Source organism: Frieseomelitta varia, unplaced genomic scaffold, assembly GCF_011392965.1.
Source record: "Frieseomelitta varia isolate USP_RPSP 00005682 unplaced genomic scaffold, Fvar_1.2 scaffold_314, whole genome shotgun sequence".
NCBI classification, from domain to species: Eukaryota; Metazoa; Arthropoda; class Insecta; order Hymenoptera; family Apidae; genus Frieseomelitta; species Frieseomelitta varia.
Window position 1 is genome coordinate 35,356 of NW_025110051.1, and position 15,587 is coordinate 50,942.

The following is a 15,587-nucleotide window of genomic DNA, read 5'->3' on the forward strand; positions in this document are numbered from 1 at the left end:
CATTTGATGACATATTAATTTAACGTATTTTTCTAATCAACTGAATTGCTATTTTGATTGTATATTTTTGTTAATATGTTAGAATTAAAATGGGATAAATGTTCATGCATATTTTAGAACTGAGGGAATTCATTAATATCAAATCTTCGTAGATGTAATGAAAAATTAACTTACGACAAAACGTAACCTAAAATTTTTAAATGAACAAGGAAACGTCAGAAATCAAAAGTGCCAAACATAGTCCTTGGAAGGATGTTGGCATGTCAGATCCACGAGCACGGTTGAAGTCTCTCTCTGATTATGCTTCTATGGTAGAACTGGATCGTAACATTCCACCTCAAAGGTATCAAATTTTATTGAAATAACATTTCATGCATCACTGTCGTAAGCTGTTGAAAACTAGATTTTTTAGTTCAATTGATGACACTAATATTAATAATCTCTTTCATTATTTTCAGATATTATCGCTCCGGCGTAGAGATGATCAGAATGGCAGATATGTGCATGAAAGATAATGATCTTGAATATGCATATATTTTATATGTCAAATTCATAACGTAAGATGAGTGGCTTTGAGTAAATTTTGTAGCAATCCAAGATATTCAATTTAACATCTAAAAATGTGTTATTGCAGAATTTTTGTTGAAAAAATAAGAAATCATCCGCAATTTAATACAGTACCACTAAAAGATAAGGAACATAATCAACAAACATTACGCAAAGTACTTCCTAAGGCTGAAGAGTTGAAGAAACAATTATTAGAACAATATCAGACAGAATATAATAAGTATCTGGAAGATGTAAAGGAAAGAGAAAAAATTGAAAAGGAAAGACTGAAACAGGAAGAACTAAAAAAGTACTTCATAATATTTTATGAGTTATATGGGGTGAATCATATAAGTCTAGAACCTCACTAACTGAGTACATATGAGAAAAAAAGAAAAAAAAAAATGAAGAGATGACTCTGAGAATCAAAAGATATTTTAATTAATATTTCAGCGTGAAATCTGTTGGTAATCACGCACATTGTTAAACATTTTTAATTTGTATGAATTATTTCACAAGCGTTGTAGTAAAAAAAGTACCAAACCTGAACTAGTAGATTATGGTTCAATACTTTTTTATAAAGCATGATAAGCATGGTTGATTAATACATTAAGAACAGTGTAATTTAACAATGTAATTAACAATTTCGAAAATGTCTTAGGTTCTAACTTCAATGACTCATTCTTTATAACATGTATATTTAAATAATGTTTGTACACGTATGATATTTGTCTAGGTTGAGAGAAGAGGAAGAGAGAAAAAACAAATTAGCTGCATTAGCAGCCGTTAAAGCAGCAAAGGCTGCTATGACTACAAGTGTAACATCTCCTGAAGATGGCAAGGTTAAAAAATTCTCCAGTATATCGTCAAGACCATTAGTAAGTCCATCTAGTGATATAATTGCGCAAACATCTAGAGAAAAGTGAGTATAGTGTAAATAAAAATGGAATTCAGTAATTTCAAACAATATTATATTATATAATTGAATTTTTTAATAGACCCACTGTAGATCGCTCAACAAAACCTTCCTTACTTTGCGACAGTTTTACTTTAAGAGACATAGTACTGCCAACTAAATTAATGCATAACTTTCTCATGTTGGCTTTCACTAATACCACGAACAATAAAGAAACTTGTGGTATATTAGCTGGAAAATTAGAAAGAAATAAATTAGTAGTTACGCATTTATTAATTCCTGAACAAACTGGATCTCCAGATTCTTGTGTAACGCATAATGAAGAAGATATATTTGATTATCAGGATCAACATAATTTGATTACTCTTGGTTGGATACATGTATGTAGTATTTGTATTATTTGTGAATTTAAAGTAAAGTTATCATTGAAAGCAAAAGTTAAATTTAATAGATTTACAAATAGAAAAGATAATCGTACTTTACAGACACATCCTACACAGACTGCCTTTTTGTCTAGTGTTGACCTTCATACACATTGTGCATATCAACTTATGATGGCTGAAGCAATCGCCATCGTTTGTGCTCCTAAATATGATGAGTAAGTAAAGGAGAGAAAAGATTTAGATGAATATATATGTATATATAAAAAAAGAAACTGAATTTTTTAAATTCAGAAATATTTCTTTTATTTTAGGACAGGGTTTTTCATTCTAACTCCGGAATATGGATTGGACTTTATTGCTAATTGCAGAGAAACTGGATTTCATCCGCATCCAACAGATCCTCCGCTATATACGGTAATTGTTCTATGGAATTTTTGTACAATTATACCCATTCAGAAGAATTTTTTTTCAGAAAGCAAAACATTGTAAATTGGATGTAACTGCAGTGATAGAAGTAGTGGACCTAAGAAGAAAATGACATCTTTTACATATGTATACACATTTTTCCATATGTGTATACTTTAATGTGTACAATTACTGTATAACACATTATACATTTAACTATCAAATACGTTGTACTAAGTGAAAGGAACGAGAAATTGCAAACGTTTAGCTCTTATCTCTGACCTCTTCGGTACGATTGTTGACTAAAATGCATACACACGGTACGATTATCGACTCAAATTGATACTCGTTGAACGCTTGTATACAGCAATTTAAAAATCGCTTTAAAAAAAACCCCGTACTGTTGCACGCACTTCCCTTTGATTCCCAAAAAGACAGAAATTCACATTTTGGAAAAAATTATAAAATTCTTTTATAATATTTCAGTCGATTAACATTCTATTAACTCTTGTGCAATATTTTGATTCAAGTAATTGCAATAATTCATATTATAACTATTTAGGTCTTGCGTTTTATTTCTTATGTTCCACCTTATATTTAGTAATAATAATAATAATAATAATAATAATAATAATAATAATAATAATAATTCATATCAGTAAATCAATGTAATATCGACTTGTATGTAATTTATTTGTTAATATTTTTGTGTTTATATCATCAATCAATAGTATTCTTAATTTTTAATTTTTTAATTGAATTTTAAAAATTTATTTAGAGACATAGCAAATATTTATAACATTTCATTGTAACACGTACGAAACTATATCGCGTTGCTGTTGCTCTCGGTATTAATTAATGTTAAATGGTCAACGAACCCCGTACCGAAAAGGTTAAAGAATATAGAGATTTAGTAATAATTGCAAAGCTTTCAATATTTTTATGACAAAGCATTTAATATATTAAAAATCTATAATATATTTAAAGTATATCGTGCATTTACAATCGGTAGAATAAAAAAAATTAGTCAAATGCGAATGCAATATTTAAATGGAAAATTATAGTAGTTGACACGAGAACATTTTTATGTACTTTAAGAAATTTAAGTAATTAATTAGAAGTTGTTTCGACTGAAAATGAGCATTATCATTAACAGATAGTATTGACGTTTTCATTTCACGAGTATCGAATAAATTTCATCCTCTTGTAATGAAAGTAATTTTGCTTGCGTATAATTTATGTGAAAGTAGAAATGGTGTGATACGAATGTGCTTCTATTATCTTTTCAAGACAAAATTTCGAAATGCACCTAGTCGATTAACGTGAAATCTGGCAGATATTGTCGGAGATGAACACGTAAATATGAAACCTTAGCTTTGGCAATTCATGTATTTGAAAAATTATTATTTCGACAATGTGACGAGTGTATTCCTGTTACAAAAATCCATTGACCTTTGACGATGCGGTCTCTTTTGTAAATTCGATGGTCAAACTTCATTTCATCAATTTCAATAATTTTTCGAAAACCCATCAATTAGATCGTCATTCGTATTATTGTTGTAATCATTCTTTCGATCGTTAGTTATGAAGATCTCTCTACGATAAGAGTACAGAATTACGTAAATCTTTGAGAAAAATAATAATACGTAAGACCTGAAAAGTCTTCCAGTGGGATATTGTGATACTCGAATCAATGTTCAATTTGTAGATTAATACTGAAAACATTTTTATCATTTTCTGATACATATGTGCATACGTATTGGATTACCTCTGTATTGGATGTTTTTTCATTTTTCGAACACTTGGATATTTCATGTATCTCGTGACATTTCTCTAAAGCGTGTCTTTTTTTACATTCCAATTTCTCTAGAATCATTTATCGATGAAATCATTACAATGAATATTGTACGATCAAATAGACGAAAGACTAACAAACGGACGACACTACAACCTTTCGACCGTTTTCTGTTTTCACAAGAATTTTTTCCGAGAGACAATTTGGAGTAGAATATAAAGAAATGATAGTAATCACACTAATCACACTAATCACTTTTCGTATACATATGTTCGTATATATTTCTCAGTCGTACATATGTAGATACATTATTATACGGTATGATATCGCTGATGCATGAATTGCCGAAAAACTGACATTCTTACACGTTTTAATCCACCACCCGTGAAATCCATCAATTTTCACATTCTATATCGATCATGGGTAACATTTGAAACTTTAGCTTTTAACTTTTTCATAATATTTATATTTATTTACTCTGGTAATAAATTGTGCGCCGGAAAATTAATGTACAACAAAAACTTTTATAAATATTAGCGGTGTGCGAAATATGTTACGTGCCTTTCATGGAAAAATAATGGTGTTCATAATCTCATGTTAATCATGTAAAATATGTTCAACGTTTAATTGTAGATATTGCACGATATTGTCGAATTAACGTTAATTACATGTGATCGGGTCATTCAGTGAAATCGTATCGTTACGTAAGATCATAATCTAAAAATCAATGAATACATTGACACGCTGTGCTAGTCATAACTTAATAAAATATATCGAGCTTGTTATGAAATATATTGGATATATTAACATTGTGTGATGCTTCATTATGTGTACTCTGTCACGATACTGGTACTCAAAAATTTGCACAGTACCGATAGGTGCTGTGTTAATCGATATCGGTGTAAAAGGTTTGTACTAGTAGGTACCTGAAATCATTTTTGTGTACTTAAAATTACATTCAATTACACGCTTACATACCGTTTATGAGATTGTACTTTTCCCTGTCTCATAAACACAATACAATATTTTGTACATATACAAACAAATTGTTCATTCCTTTTTACGTGGCAATTCTTTTTACGCCCTGAGAATAAATAACTAACTACTGTACCAAACAAAGTTCGTTCGTTAAAAGGAGAAATATTTTAATTAAAATGCTTCAATTAAATTGCTATTCGCGGTCGAACGCTGAAGGGCCACTGATTGAAGGACGTATTAGCTAAATAAATTCCAATTCGCGTGAAAGCAATTACAATTTATGACACAGACACTGGCCTACGTTCGTATCGGAAGCTGTTTGCGAATGCTAAATCCAAACATTACAATTATAAAATAAATATTATATATATTTGAATGTCAGTGAGAAGAATGTATATATTTCGCAGGATGAGAAATAAATAAATATAAATCGATACAACAAATACAATTTTTGTTTATTACGATCTGTTCTTGACGAAACAAAAGATCGGTCACAAAGAGGTCGGTCCCCCGTTCGTCTTTTTTTGTGCCTTTTGTCCAGGAACATCCACTGAAAGCGATTATTCGCCGTTGAGAGCACAACAAAACGAAATTATTTGCCAGAATAGGAAGAACAAAAAGAAACAGAAGAAAGTTATTCACAGCCAGGATATGGAATTCTAAAGGGAATCCATTGTACGTGTACGTGCGAGTACCTCGTGAGAATGCTTCTCGCCATTCACCTCTCCTCGCGTATATCGAATTACTCGCGTTGAAGGGTTTCCCGCTTTGCAGGGTTTTATCGACGGCAGAGTCAATCTATTTTTACATGGTGGTTTATGTGTTCTTCGTTTTACCGTTTACAGGCCGGCTATAAATCACGTTACGCGTAGGCGGCATTCTCTCTTTGCGTGCATGTGTTTCACGCTCCTTTACTTATGGAAATTTCACTTTTCTACTACGCACTTTTCTACCCCTTAACTTGTTTTCCTTCATCTATTAGCGCGTATTGACGCGTCCTGTGTAAAATAAAGTAACTATAGTAGAATTGTCATTGTTTATAACCTCGATAATTACATGATAATTATTAATAATTAACAATTATTAATTGTAAGTATAATTGTCGATGTACGATGTAGAGTGATGAGAAAGTTTGGACAGTATCGTGTTCGGTGTTAATTACGCAAAAATACTCAACATGCATTATTGCGCGACTTCTAAAAAAGTGAAACAATAAATTATAAAGCTATCTTGGTTGATGGAATTGAAATATTATATTTGTCAGCCATGAAATTGTACGTTTAAATGAAAATGCATGTATGTATTTAGTTGCAAATGCAGTTGCGAAGATGTTTTTTTTCTTTTTTCTTTTTTTAAATTATGCATATAAATATGCACGTACTACATATGTACATATTTCAACAACATTCGCTGCATCTATATATCAAGTTTAACATTTATTGCAATGTTGGATCAAGATGATAGGAATTTAAAGATTAAAGTCGAGAAAACTGGTTCGCAGCAATATCGAAAACACAATTTCCAGAAGCGTTTACTTTTATCTTGCGTTTTATCTTGATCTCTATCCGTTATACATACATACGTATATATGTATGTACATACATACATACATACATACATACATACATACATACATGATACAAGGATAAAAAGAACCATAGCTCACTGCAAAGTCTTGTTCGTAGAAAATGTTTACCGTGTGTCAGTCACTGCGTTTAACGCTTGCAGCTTTTATTCAATTTTAATAATTCAATTTGTTTCTTTCACCTTCTTTCACCTTCATAAATTTTCTTTGAACAAAATTGTTAATTTCAGGTCGGAAATTGGTTAATATCTATTCACACACAGTTTGCTTATTTACTTCTCGAACGCCCCTGTAGAGCAGGATAAAACTTCCAAGTAGTTATTTCGGTCATTCACTATATGACAATTCTCCAATTTACACAGAATAGCACGAAACTGAACTTGAAGATTTGTCAATTCTTTCGGAGGTAATTTAATAATTACGAAATGACGTGCGTTGCGATCTATTGATCTTTGTGAAAATCTTGTGCAACCAGCGGAAGAAGAATTGATCAGCACGTGGATAAACGAGGAGAGAATATGGAACCAGGTATGCAACGGCCTTCTGTGCCTTTCAAGTTTATTCGATGACGTACGAAATCCAGCAGGGTAAAACACGTTCGTGACGTGTACCCTAGTACGTGTATATACGCGCGTGCGATTCGCTCTGCGTCTTTAATCTCGTTGTTACCGGTTTTTACAGTCGAGTATCGATCAGATGCAAGTCGAGCAGTGGGAACTCGGCACACTTCGATTTATTCTGAGAATGTGGCCACCTAGTATACTTTAACATGAATAAAATTCAACGTGTGATTACCTTAACAGCCGATACGTTCATTGACGATTCTCAGATATTACGTAATGAAAATTCTTCAAATTAATTGAACGTCATCGGAATTGTACGGTATCTCTCAAATGAGTAGCACGAAAATATTGTCTATATATTTCAAACTTTGGCTGCTTAAGTAAGAGAATATATATATATATATAGATCGCTACAACGAATTTTGAATAACTGTAAGATGGCTTTGGTATCCTCGAAATTCTTTCTTGGCTACGTGAACGTTCATTCATTTGTGAGTATACTTGCATTTGAAACGAAATCTCGAAGCAGCACAACAGAATTAGCTCGAATCACGAAATACAAAACGGTACATTTCGTAAGATGGGGATTAAGGTTATTATACTTGATCTATCCTATACTTTTGAATAGTCAAATTGCGTTTAACCGATAGAACTTGCGGTCGTACGTAAATGTACGATACAACTTACAAGTGCATTCTACATACGTACGTGTGTTTGCATCATTGATTTCGTTTAGCGTGGACACGAATTTTATAAATATTTCTCTCGTGTTCTCGGAAAACACGAATTTTTTTCGGACTCGATTAAAATTCAAAATTGAACGCGATTCAAAAAAGATGAGTTACGAGAAGAAGGATAGTTCTCAGTGCAAAAAATTCGTTTGGTTCAGTTTCAAAAAATGACGTTCGAGCTCCTTATCTTTTGGAACACTGCCCCGAACTTACGCAAATAATGACATAGTCAAGCAAACTGATAAACAACTACCAACAAATTGCTTTGAAAACTAACTCACATTGTTTCCTCCTCGCTTCGTTTTACACATGCCGCGCGTTATTCTAGCCCTCTCTCTTTCGTCGTCTGTCACGATTATATAGTATTTCTCCAGTCGCGCAGAACGTGCAGTATGCTGTTGCTCTCAAAGGAAGGAACAACTCACGGCGCGACAGTGCCGAACTCTCGATTCGCACGGTTCAATTCGATTTTCAATTACCCACGACCTGCACGTAGAACGACATAGAAACATAAAACGGCAACGTATGGCTCGACGAATGAAAACGAAAAAATAACAATAATCGAACCAAATGATCGGAAGTTTGTGTACCACGTGTCTATCCATTGAACGTTCGTGTTCTATTATTAAAAACACGACATATGTATGTACGTCGAGTACGAGCAAAGGTGACTATAGGAGGAATATTTCAATCGTGACTGTAACATAATGAAATTTTACTAATAACAGTGTAACTACTCCTACTGACGAGTCACTTAGCAAAATTCGTTCGTTCTTCAAATTCACCGAAAGTTTCTGAAAATAACATCAAAACGTGAGTTTTATTTAAATATAATCAAACGCGGTGTAATGATTGTATAATTATTGGTGCTCGATGCGTCAACTCAACGCGGTGTTTCATTTTTCTTGAAAAGACCAACTCGTGTCTTTGGAAATGCACTGACGATCGGCATTTCAGGAGCAGCGCGTAAAACGCAGTTGAGAGTTGAAAAATGAACGGCGAGTGAGAAAATTTATGTGTGAAAAATACACGGACATTTCCTCTTATCTCAGAAGGAACAAATGACTAATTGTAATGCAATTGATCGTGAAATGCTAATGTGTGTGTAATGATCGTTCTTTGAGTTTTACCGGTCACCTCTGTTTCTTGGTTTCTCTATCGAGTGCATAGCGATTCTTCACCAAACGCTCGCAAATAGAGAAAAAGTGGAACATTCTACTTTCACGTTCGACAAAAGGTATGTACTTTTAGAGCGTATAATATACACCGAGAAATAGGTTAATTATATATTGCTTATCGATACTTTTTTTTTTTTTTTTTATTGAACAGGATATTTCGTGACTTTCTTCTTTTTTATTATGCCGTTTGGTTGAAACGTATTGAAAAGATCGTCTAGAAATCCCGTTCTGTCGGCTGGATCATTTAACACATGCAGATAAAAAATGGTACGTTGAACATCGTAGTTATCGAGTTCGATTTTTCACGGAATTTATTTATAATCATTTATTTCTTTTGCAATTTTTTACGTCATTTGTGTGAAATGCGATAAATACCAATTAGGTAAAAAAAAAAATATATATATATATATATATATATATAGGCAAAAAAAAAAAATTGGTCAAAGACTAAACAAGTAATAAATATTTTCTCGATGTAACGTTTGTCATCTTTGTCATCTTTTATTAATGAATTCATAATACGTTAAGAATATACATGTATATCTCCAAGAGTTGCAAAACTTAGTATTAAACGTAGCTTTTTATATGTCACGTTGCGACACTAATATAATAACAATCCTGTATACACATACAATATTGTATTGTAATAGTTGTACGAGTTTCTTTTTAATATATTTGCAAGTGAGTTTTCAAGGGAAGACATAATCCAATGGAAATATTAATGTGATTGTTTACTTTTATCTTGGCGAATAATTAGATACCTTGCAAATCACCCGACCAATATTTCCTGTTTCCATTCGATGTATTTGTATGTATGTTGGCGTATAATAGCATAAAAATGTCAGCGACGTCAGAGGAAGAGATTTATATAACCTTTTCCACATACAGATTCATGAGAATTCGGTACACGCCGATTGTAGGATTTTCATAACAGTTGTGCTCAAAATTAGGAACAATCTCCGTGAAAAAAAAAGCACTCTTGTAATAATATATATATATATATAATGTACACTACGAAAGAAAATTCAAAGCGACAGGTTTCATGCGTGTAATACCACTGACGCGCTTTCGTGTGCCATTTTTCAACCTCAATGTTCGAATGACATCGTAAGGATATTTTTTTTTTTTTTTTGCATGTAAACGAAATTTCTGTGATAGCTTCCTTTCGTAAAGTATAAAAGATATAAAAATATGCACGCGATGCACAGTCACAATGCTGTAAAATGTAAAGTTTGAATGATATACGGTATCTTTTTATAACATTCTAATTCGATGTTTTCGACTTGTCATGCGAGGAACGGAGTACGCAAATCCAGGAACTTTTGTGTTATGTAAAACATTCTGAAATTTTATTGTCACCATTACATTCAAGAATTGCGTTGGTAAAATTTGATATCAGTCTGAAGCTATATGTAGAAATTATTAGATATTTACTAGTTATTAAAAGAAATTGCAGAAAACACTGTATGCTTGAAATAACTATTTATATTATATATATATTTTTTTATTAAACATTGTACTTGCAGTGAATTTTCAAATTGGTTTCGTATTTTAAATAAATTTTACATGAAATAAAAAATGTAGTAAAATAAATATAAAAAAATAAGTTTCCCGAACTAATGCACATGTAAAATAATAATCTCTGTATTAAAATAGAAATGATTATTAAATATTTAAAATGATACTCAGGATAAAAAGTATAAGTAAACAATTTTTTTTTCTTTTTTTTCTTCAAAATATTCTTAGCGATAAATATTGCAAACTATGGAAACTATACATTATGTAGTAAATATAGATTCTTCAATAATATACTTATATACAATATATCTATAAGACAGTATGACATTTTCTATATGAAGTTCAAGGAGAAAAAAACAATTGTAGTCCACACAGGTTAAATCATTCATGAGTCATATAATCATTCGAATCCATGCCTATTGTATCTTATTATTGAAATCTTTTATCTTTTTCAAAATTCTCGTAATTTTCATAAATACAGGTTTCATTTTTGCGTTATTTTGAATTACGAACTTATACGTGATCAGGGATTACATACAAATGGTGTTGATTTTTAGATATGCAATTAGAATTCTAGAAAACTGAATAATAATCTGAATTTTCAATTATCCAAAAATATCACTTTTCGATACGAATTTCGGTAGCTCCAGTAGCTCAATAAGTCATTATATTACGATTTCACTAACTATTGTAAGCTAACGAATCTTTAAATTTTTAAATAAATCAGTCAGTTTTAACCACATCTTAAATATATGCTTCAAAACTTGAATCACACATACTTCGAATTTGAATTGATTCACACACACATTGTATTGATCAAATAAATAAATTAAATAAAAGAAATATTTCGATACACATGTTATTAAATTCACGTATACAAATAAAGTTATAATCAAGCTAAAAAAGTCAAAAAAATATAAAAATTAATTGTTCACTTGTTCTCTCAATTATGTAAAAACTCGTTGGATTATTAATCAAAATGGCAACGAAACAATAAAAACGTTTTCGTTTGCTTGTCTAAGATAACAGATAAAACGTAGCTATCATAAGTGGGGGAATGGTGGAAACTGATAATAACGATTGATCATGATTTCAGGTTCAATTCTGCCACGCGGATTAACACTTGAAGATCGGTTGAGACAAAGAAGTCTGTGCAGAAACGCAACGATCTTTGAATTCGAAGAATACAAATAGATAGGACAGAGAAAAGATGTTTCAACTATCGGTGATCGTTGTTTTAGTGGCATCGATGTTTGGTAAGATAAAAGTTTTTGTGTTGACAATCTTGACTGAAACGCGATCTGTTCTTAAACGTGATACATTTTAATCGCAGTTAATTAATGTATTTTCGGAATTGTAAACAATCGGGCTAGATATCAAAATATACACAAAATATTCTTTCCTTTATTTTTCGAAATATTTTCGAAATCTTACGAAACAATAACAGTTCATTTTTCTTCGTATTGTGTTAAAAATTGTGATGTTATAAACACTTTCATTCTTAGTTGGCAGAACGTCTCCACTGATGCAGAATGAAGAACACGAGAGCAAAGTGTTCATCGCAAACATAACACAATCAACCGATACACTGAGCAACAACAACGGTAAAAAGATGGATTTGTCGATAAAAGCGACAGTAGTTAAAAAAGGTAAATAGAATGTATTTCCTTAACGATTTAGACCCTGTGTTTGCATCTACGACTGACTGATTTGAAATGCACGGGGTTAATATTCTTCCTGCGTAATTCCCGCCTAATGATAGTACAAACTGTCTACTACTGAACTGAAATTTTTATATTTAGATTTACGAACAATGAACGAGTCCAATAACTCTACATTGATGAATTTAACCAATGCAAACGTGAGCACGCCGATCAACGAGAACAATCGAGATAAAGAGAAGCTGAATAATGAAAAGCAGATGTGTAATTCTAAGACAGAACAGGCGGACATGCTTCACTGTAACGTGATTCCACGGGATAATGACGATGATGAATCGTTAAATACTACAGGTATGTCGCATAAAATTTGAATAAAAATAACGAGCTACATAAAAAATGGATTACATTATTTCCACATTTTTTTTTTTTTTTTAAGAACCTACGACACACAATGCTACTACTGCAAATAATGAAATTAAATCCAGTACCAAATCTCAGGTACCGGAAGTTCCACATAAGAAAGAAGAAAATGGCACGGACATAGAAATCGTTTTACTAAATAACACACAGACTACGAATCAAGTACCTTACGACATTACGCTTCCTGATATCAATCACACGATTAATACTAACAGTTCTGGTATAGAAATCTAAAGATAACGCAATTACATAATATTACATAATTAAAGGTTTATTGGCTAGTGTAATTGTAAAAATATAATAAATTATTTTTATTGTAGATGTTTCGAGTACAAATTTGAAAGATAGTAGTACTAATGAAACATCGCCGTTACCAGTAAAAAAGGCTGCTACAAGTGTAAGTTCGGAAAACATCGCTGAAGTTGCGAAATCTGTTAGTCGCAATAATAGTAAGCATATGCCTTCGGGAATCATAGCGCTAGTTACTGCGATCAGTTTTGCTGTAGCAATTGCATTGGTATACATAGGAATGATCGTTTGGAGGCGGTATATCGAGTAAATATTAAATTTACTATTATTTTCTTCTTATTTGTGTCTGTGAATCAATAAATTTTGTATTTTGTATTTTAGATATAGATATGGGCACAGGGAATTGCTTGTTAATGAACTAGAATTTGATACTAATGATTTGCGTCATTTTGAGGTAAATATATAATTGATTATGATTAAATTAGATATATAATTAATTTATAATCATTTAATTTTGCATATTACAGCTATGATTTCAAAGAGAGCAGTAATCTGCAGAGAAAAAAACTGAATGGTTCACAGCTAAAGCTGATACTATGTAAACTATTGAATGATTTATTCATCTGTGATACTAAGGACATGTATTGTGTCTGACAGTCAAGACACCAAATATATTTGGATAATATTATATATTTCTTTTGTGATGTAATTGTTTTATATACACTGCGTATACAATCTACTTTTTTCAACACGTTGATCGTTTTTTTCTTCTCCTGTAGAAATTAAAAATAATGTTACTATATATATATATATATATTTTCTCATGGTAATTGCAATGCGCAGATCATTGAATAAATTACGTAGTATTTTTAAGCATCAAGTAAAAGAAAAGAATTTTACAAAAAGTTACAAGGGTGCTAGAATATCTTAGTTTTCTTCAATGTTAATATGATGAGTTTTATAGTATTTGAAACCATTGAAAAATGTAAAAATATTATAGACTAAACCTTCATAATGTAATGTAGTATTATCTTTGTTTCCCACTCGTTTTTGTAATATGTGCGGCGAACGTGTACATATTTTTAGTTAAATAAATAAATCGCTAAATTATTTTTTTAAGAACGTATTTTTATTTTTGCCAAAGAGTTCAATTGATATCTTTTGAATCGATTACGATAAACTTTCGTAAAAATTATGCACATGAAAGAACAGGGTGAATTGTATGTAATCTTATAAATTCTAATTTATGTAGTGACAAAACGAATCTTCATAACGATATACATATTTATTTATAAATTCAATAAATCACAATTCCAAAAAATAGTTACAAGTAACTAATACGTACTTTGTATCCTGTAATTAGTATTGTTGTTTTATTAGTTTTTAAATATTTATCTACATTAACATTTGCGGCATGTTTCATATAATATCTACATTGTTCATCGTAGGAATAGTCTTTTGTTGTTGTCCGTTAACAACATCGTAAACGACAAATACGTGTAATAATTCTTTTGTATCAATTAGCTTACATTAATCCTTCTTTTTTGTAATTACAAGTGGACCCACATTATCATTTGTCGCTTGATTATGAGTTCCATGAGCGCCATCGCAGTATGGCCACTGAAATACCAAGGTATTAATATCAATATTACAATTATTTAAACTTTGTCTGTTTATCAATTTATCAATATATAAACAAATGATTATGTAATATATGTTTGTTTCACTCATAAAGTTATATTCAGATGTTTTTCATACATTATGTGTAGGATATGTAGGTTACTTATGTATAGCATATAAAATATTAATAGCAAAAGAGGACAACAAGAAAGCTTACATTCTTAGATCTCCAGCAACGGCAAAACACGGCTTTTTCAGTAATATCTTCTATATCAACTGTGTCTACTACTTTATTTACATCCTTCTTTACATTCAGATTCACAAGTCCGCATGGCTGTAACCATAATTAAGACAAACTATAGATAAGTAGATGATACAATATATGAACTCTTTATTACGTAGATTTTATAAACGCAATCCGATGAATTCATAGAAACGATAGTAATAAATATGAAGCAACAATGTTACGTAATCGACAAAGGAAAAGGCAAAATATAACGTAATGTACTATCTTAACGTTCCTGTGTTGGTCGGTAATAAGTAAACACATAAGTTACTTACTGGTCCTCTAGCCTTTGGACAAAATGCTTGATACGACATATAACCGATACCCGCTAATAACGCGGTTGGAGGAATTAAGGCAATCCAGTCTCGTACTAAACAAAAATAAAAAATATTTCATATATTCGTAATATTCATAAGAACTGTTGGATACAATGTAGCAGAGTAGTAATTTGCAATGTCACGTTGAAAACTTCTATTTCTGAAAGGTACTCGACGTGATTCTACTAGATTATTAAATGTATAGCAAATATGTTATTTAATTTCTTACTTCCGAGTCGAAACCATCCTCCAATAGTATCTGGAATAGGCAATCCAGCTAAATAATTTGGAAGTGTTACTTTGACGAGATGAGCCACTGGCATCATGACTGCTATTACTACCACGCTAGTCAAGTAGCGATTTCAAACGAACAAGCTATGTACATACATATGTACTCTGTGTTGCAAATAATATATTTTGAACGGTTGACTGCTGT

The 15,587-nt window shown here is 31.3% G+C and overlaps 2 protein-coding genes across 7 annotated transcripts; one reads left to right on the forward strand and one right to left on the reverse strand.

Moving 5' to 3' along the window:
* The first annotated feature begins 38 nt into the window (after positions 1-38).
* LOC122529893 (STAM-binding protein) lies at positions 39-14,047 on the forward strand. Of its 5 annotated transcripts, none has more exons than XM_043656401.1 (8): positions 44-343; positions 459-557; positions 635-856; positions 1,283-1,468; positions 1,545-1,842; positions 1,948-2,060; positions 2,157-2,259; positions 11,695-11,723. In XM_043656401.1, the coding sequence occupies exons 1-8, from the start codon at positions 201-203 to the stop codon at positions 11,716-11,718; spliced, it is 1,188 nt and encodes a 395-aa protein (XP_043512336.1). In that variant the 5' UTR covers positions 44-200; the 3' UTR covers positions 11,719-11,723. The 5 variants fall into 5 exon arrangements, 4 of the variants coding, with proteins under 4 accessions (XP_043512336.1, XP_043512335.1, XP_043512337.1 ...); XM_043656400.1 differs by lacking the exon at positions 11,695-11,723 and adding an exon at positions 2,318-2,853 and having other exon boundaries at positions 51-343; XM_043656402.1 differs by lacking the exons at positions 44-343; positions 459-557; positions 635-856; ... (2 more) ...; positions 1,948-2,060; positions 2,157-2,259 and adding exons at positions 8,284-9,139; positions 12,104-12,247; positions 12,395-12,610; ... (2 more) ...; positions 13,310-13,382; positions 13,456-14,047 and having other exon boundaries at positions 11,695-11,854.
* On the reverse strand, positions 13,044-15,542 carry LOC122529895 (CDGSH iron-sulfur domain-containing protein 2 homolog). 2 transcript variants are annotated; one of them, XM_043656406.1, is made up of 5 exons: positions 15,381-15,542; positions 15,110-15,204; positions 14,766-14,882; positions 14,458-14,548; positions 13,044-13,274 (listed from the first exon to the last, which is right to left on the reverse strand). In XM_043656406.1, exons 1-4 carry the CDS (start codon positions 15,475-15,477, stop codon positions 14,459-14,461), a joined length of 399 nt encoding a protein of 132 aa, XP_043512341.1. In that variant the 5' UTR covers positions 15,478-15,542; the 3' UTR covers positions 13,044-13,274; position 14,458. The 2 variants fall into 2 exon arrangements, with proteins under 2 accessions (XP_043512341.1, XP_043512342.1); XM_043656407.1 differs by lacking the exon at positions 13,044-13,274 and adding an exon at positions 13,603-13,701.
* Between the last annotated feature and the right edge of the window lie 45 nt (positions 15,543-15,587).

Bases quoted from the DNA above. Each gene is read 5' to 3' on its own strand.
- LOC122529893 (XM_043656400.1), top strand. From the start codon at position 201: ATGAACAAGGAAACGTCAGAAATCAAAAGTGCCAAACATAGTCCTTGG. The intron at 344-458 runs GTATCAAATTTT...CATTATTTTCAG, and splicing joins CGTAACATTCCACCTCAAAG to ATATTATCGCTCCGGCGTAG. The intron at 1,843-1,947 runs GTATGTAGTATT...CGTACTTTACAG, and splicing joins TTACTCTTGGTTGGATACAT to ACACATCCTACACAGACTGC.
- LOC122529895 (XM_043656406.1), bottom strand. From the start codon at position 15,477: ATGATGCCAGTGGCTCATCTCGTCAAAGTAACACTTCCAAATTATTTA. The intron at 15,205-15,380 runs GTAAGAAATTAA...ATTTTTGTTTAG, and splicing joins AGGATGGTTTCGACTCGGAA to TACGAGACTGGATTGCCTTA. The intron at 14,883-15,109 runs GTAAGTAACTTA...TTATGGTTACAG, and splicing joins GTCCAAAGGCTAGAGGACCA to CCATGCGGACTTGTGAATCT.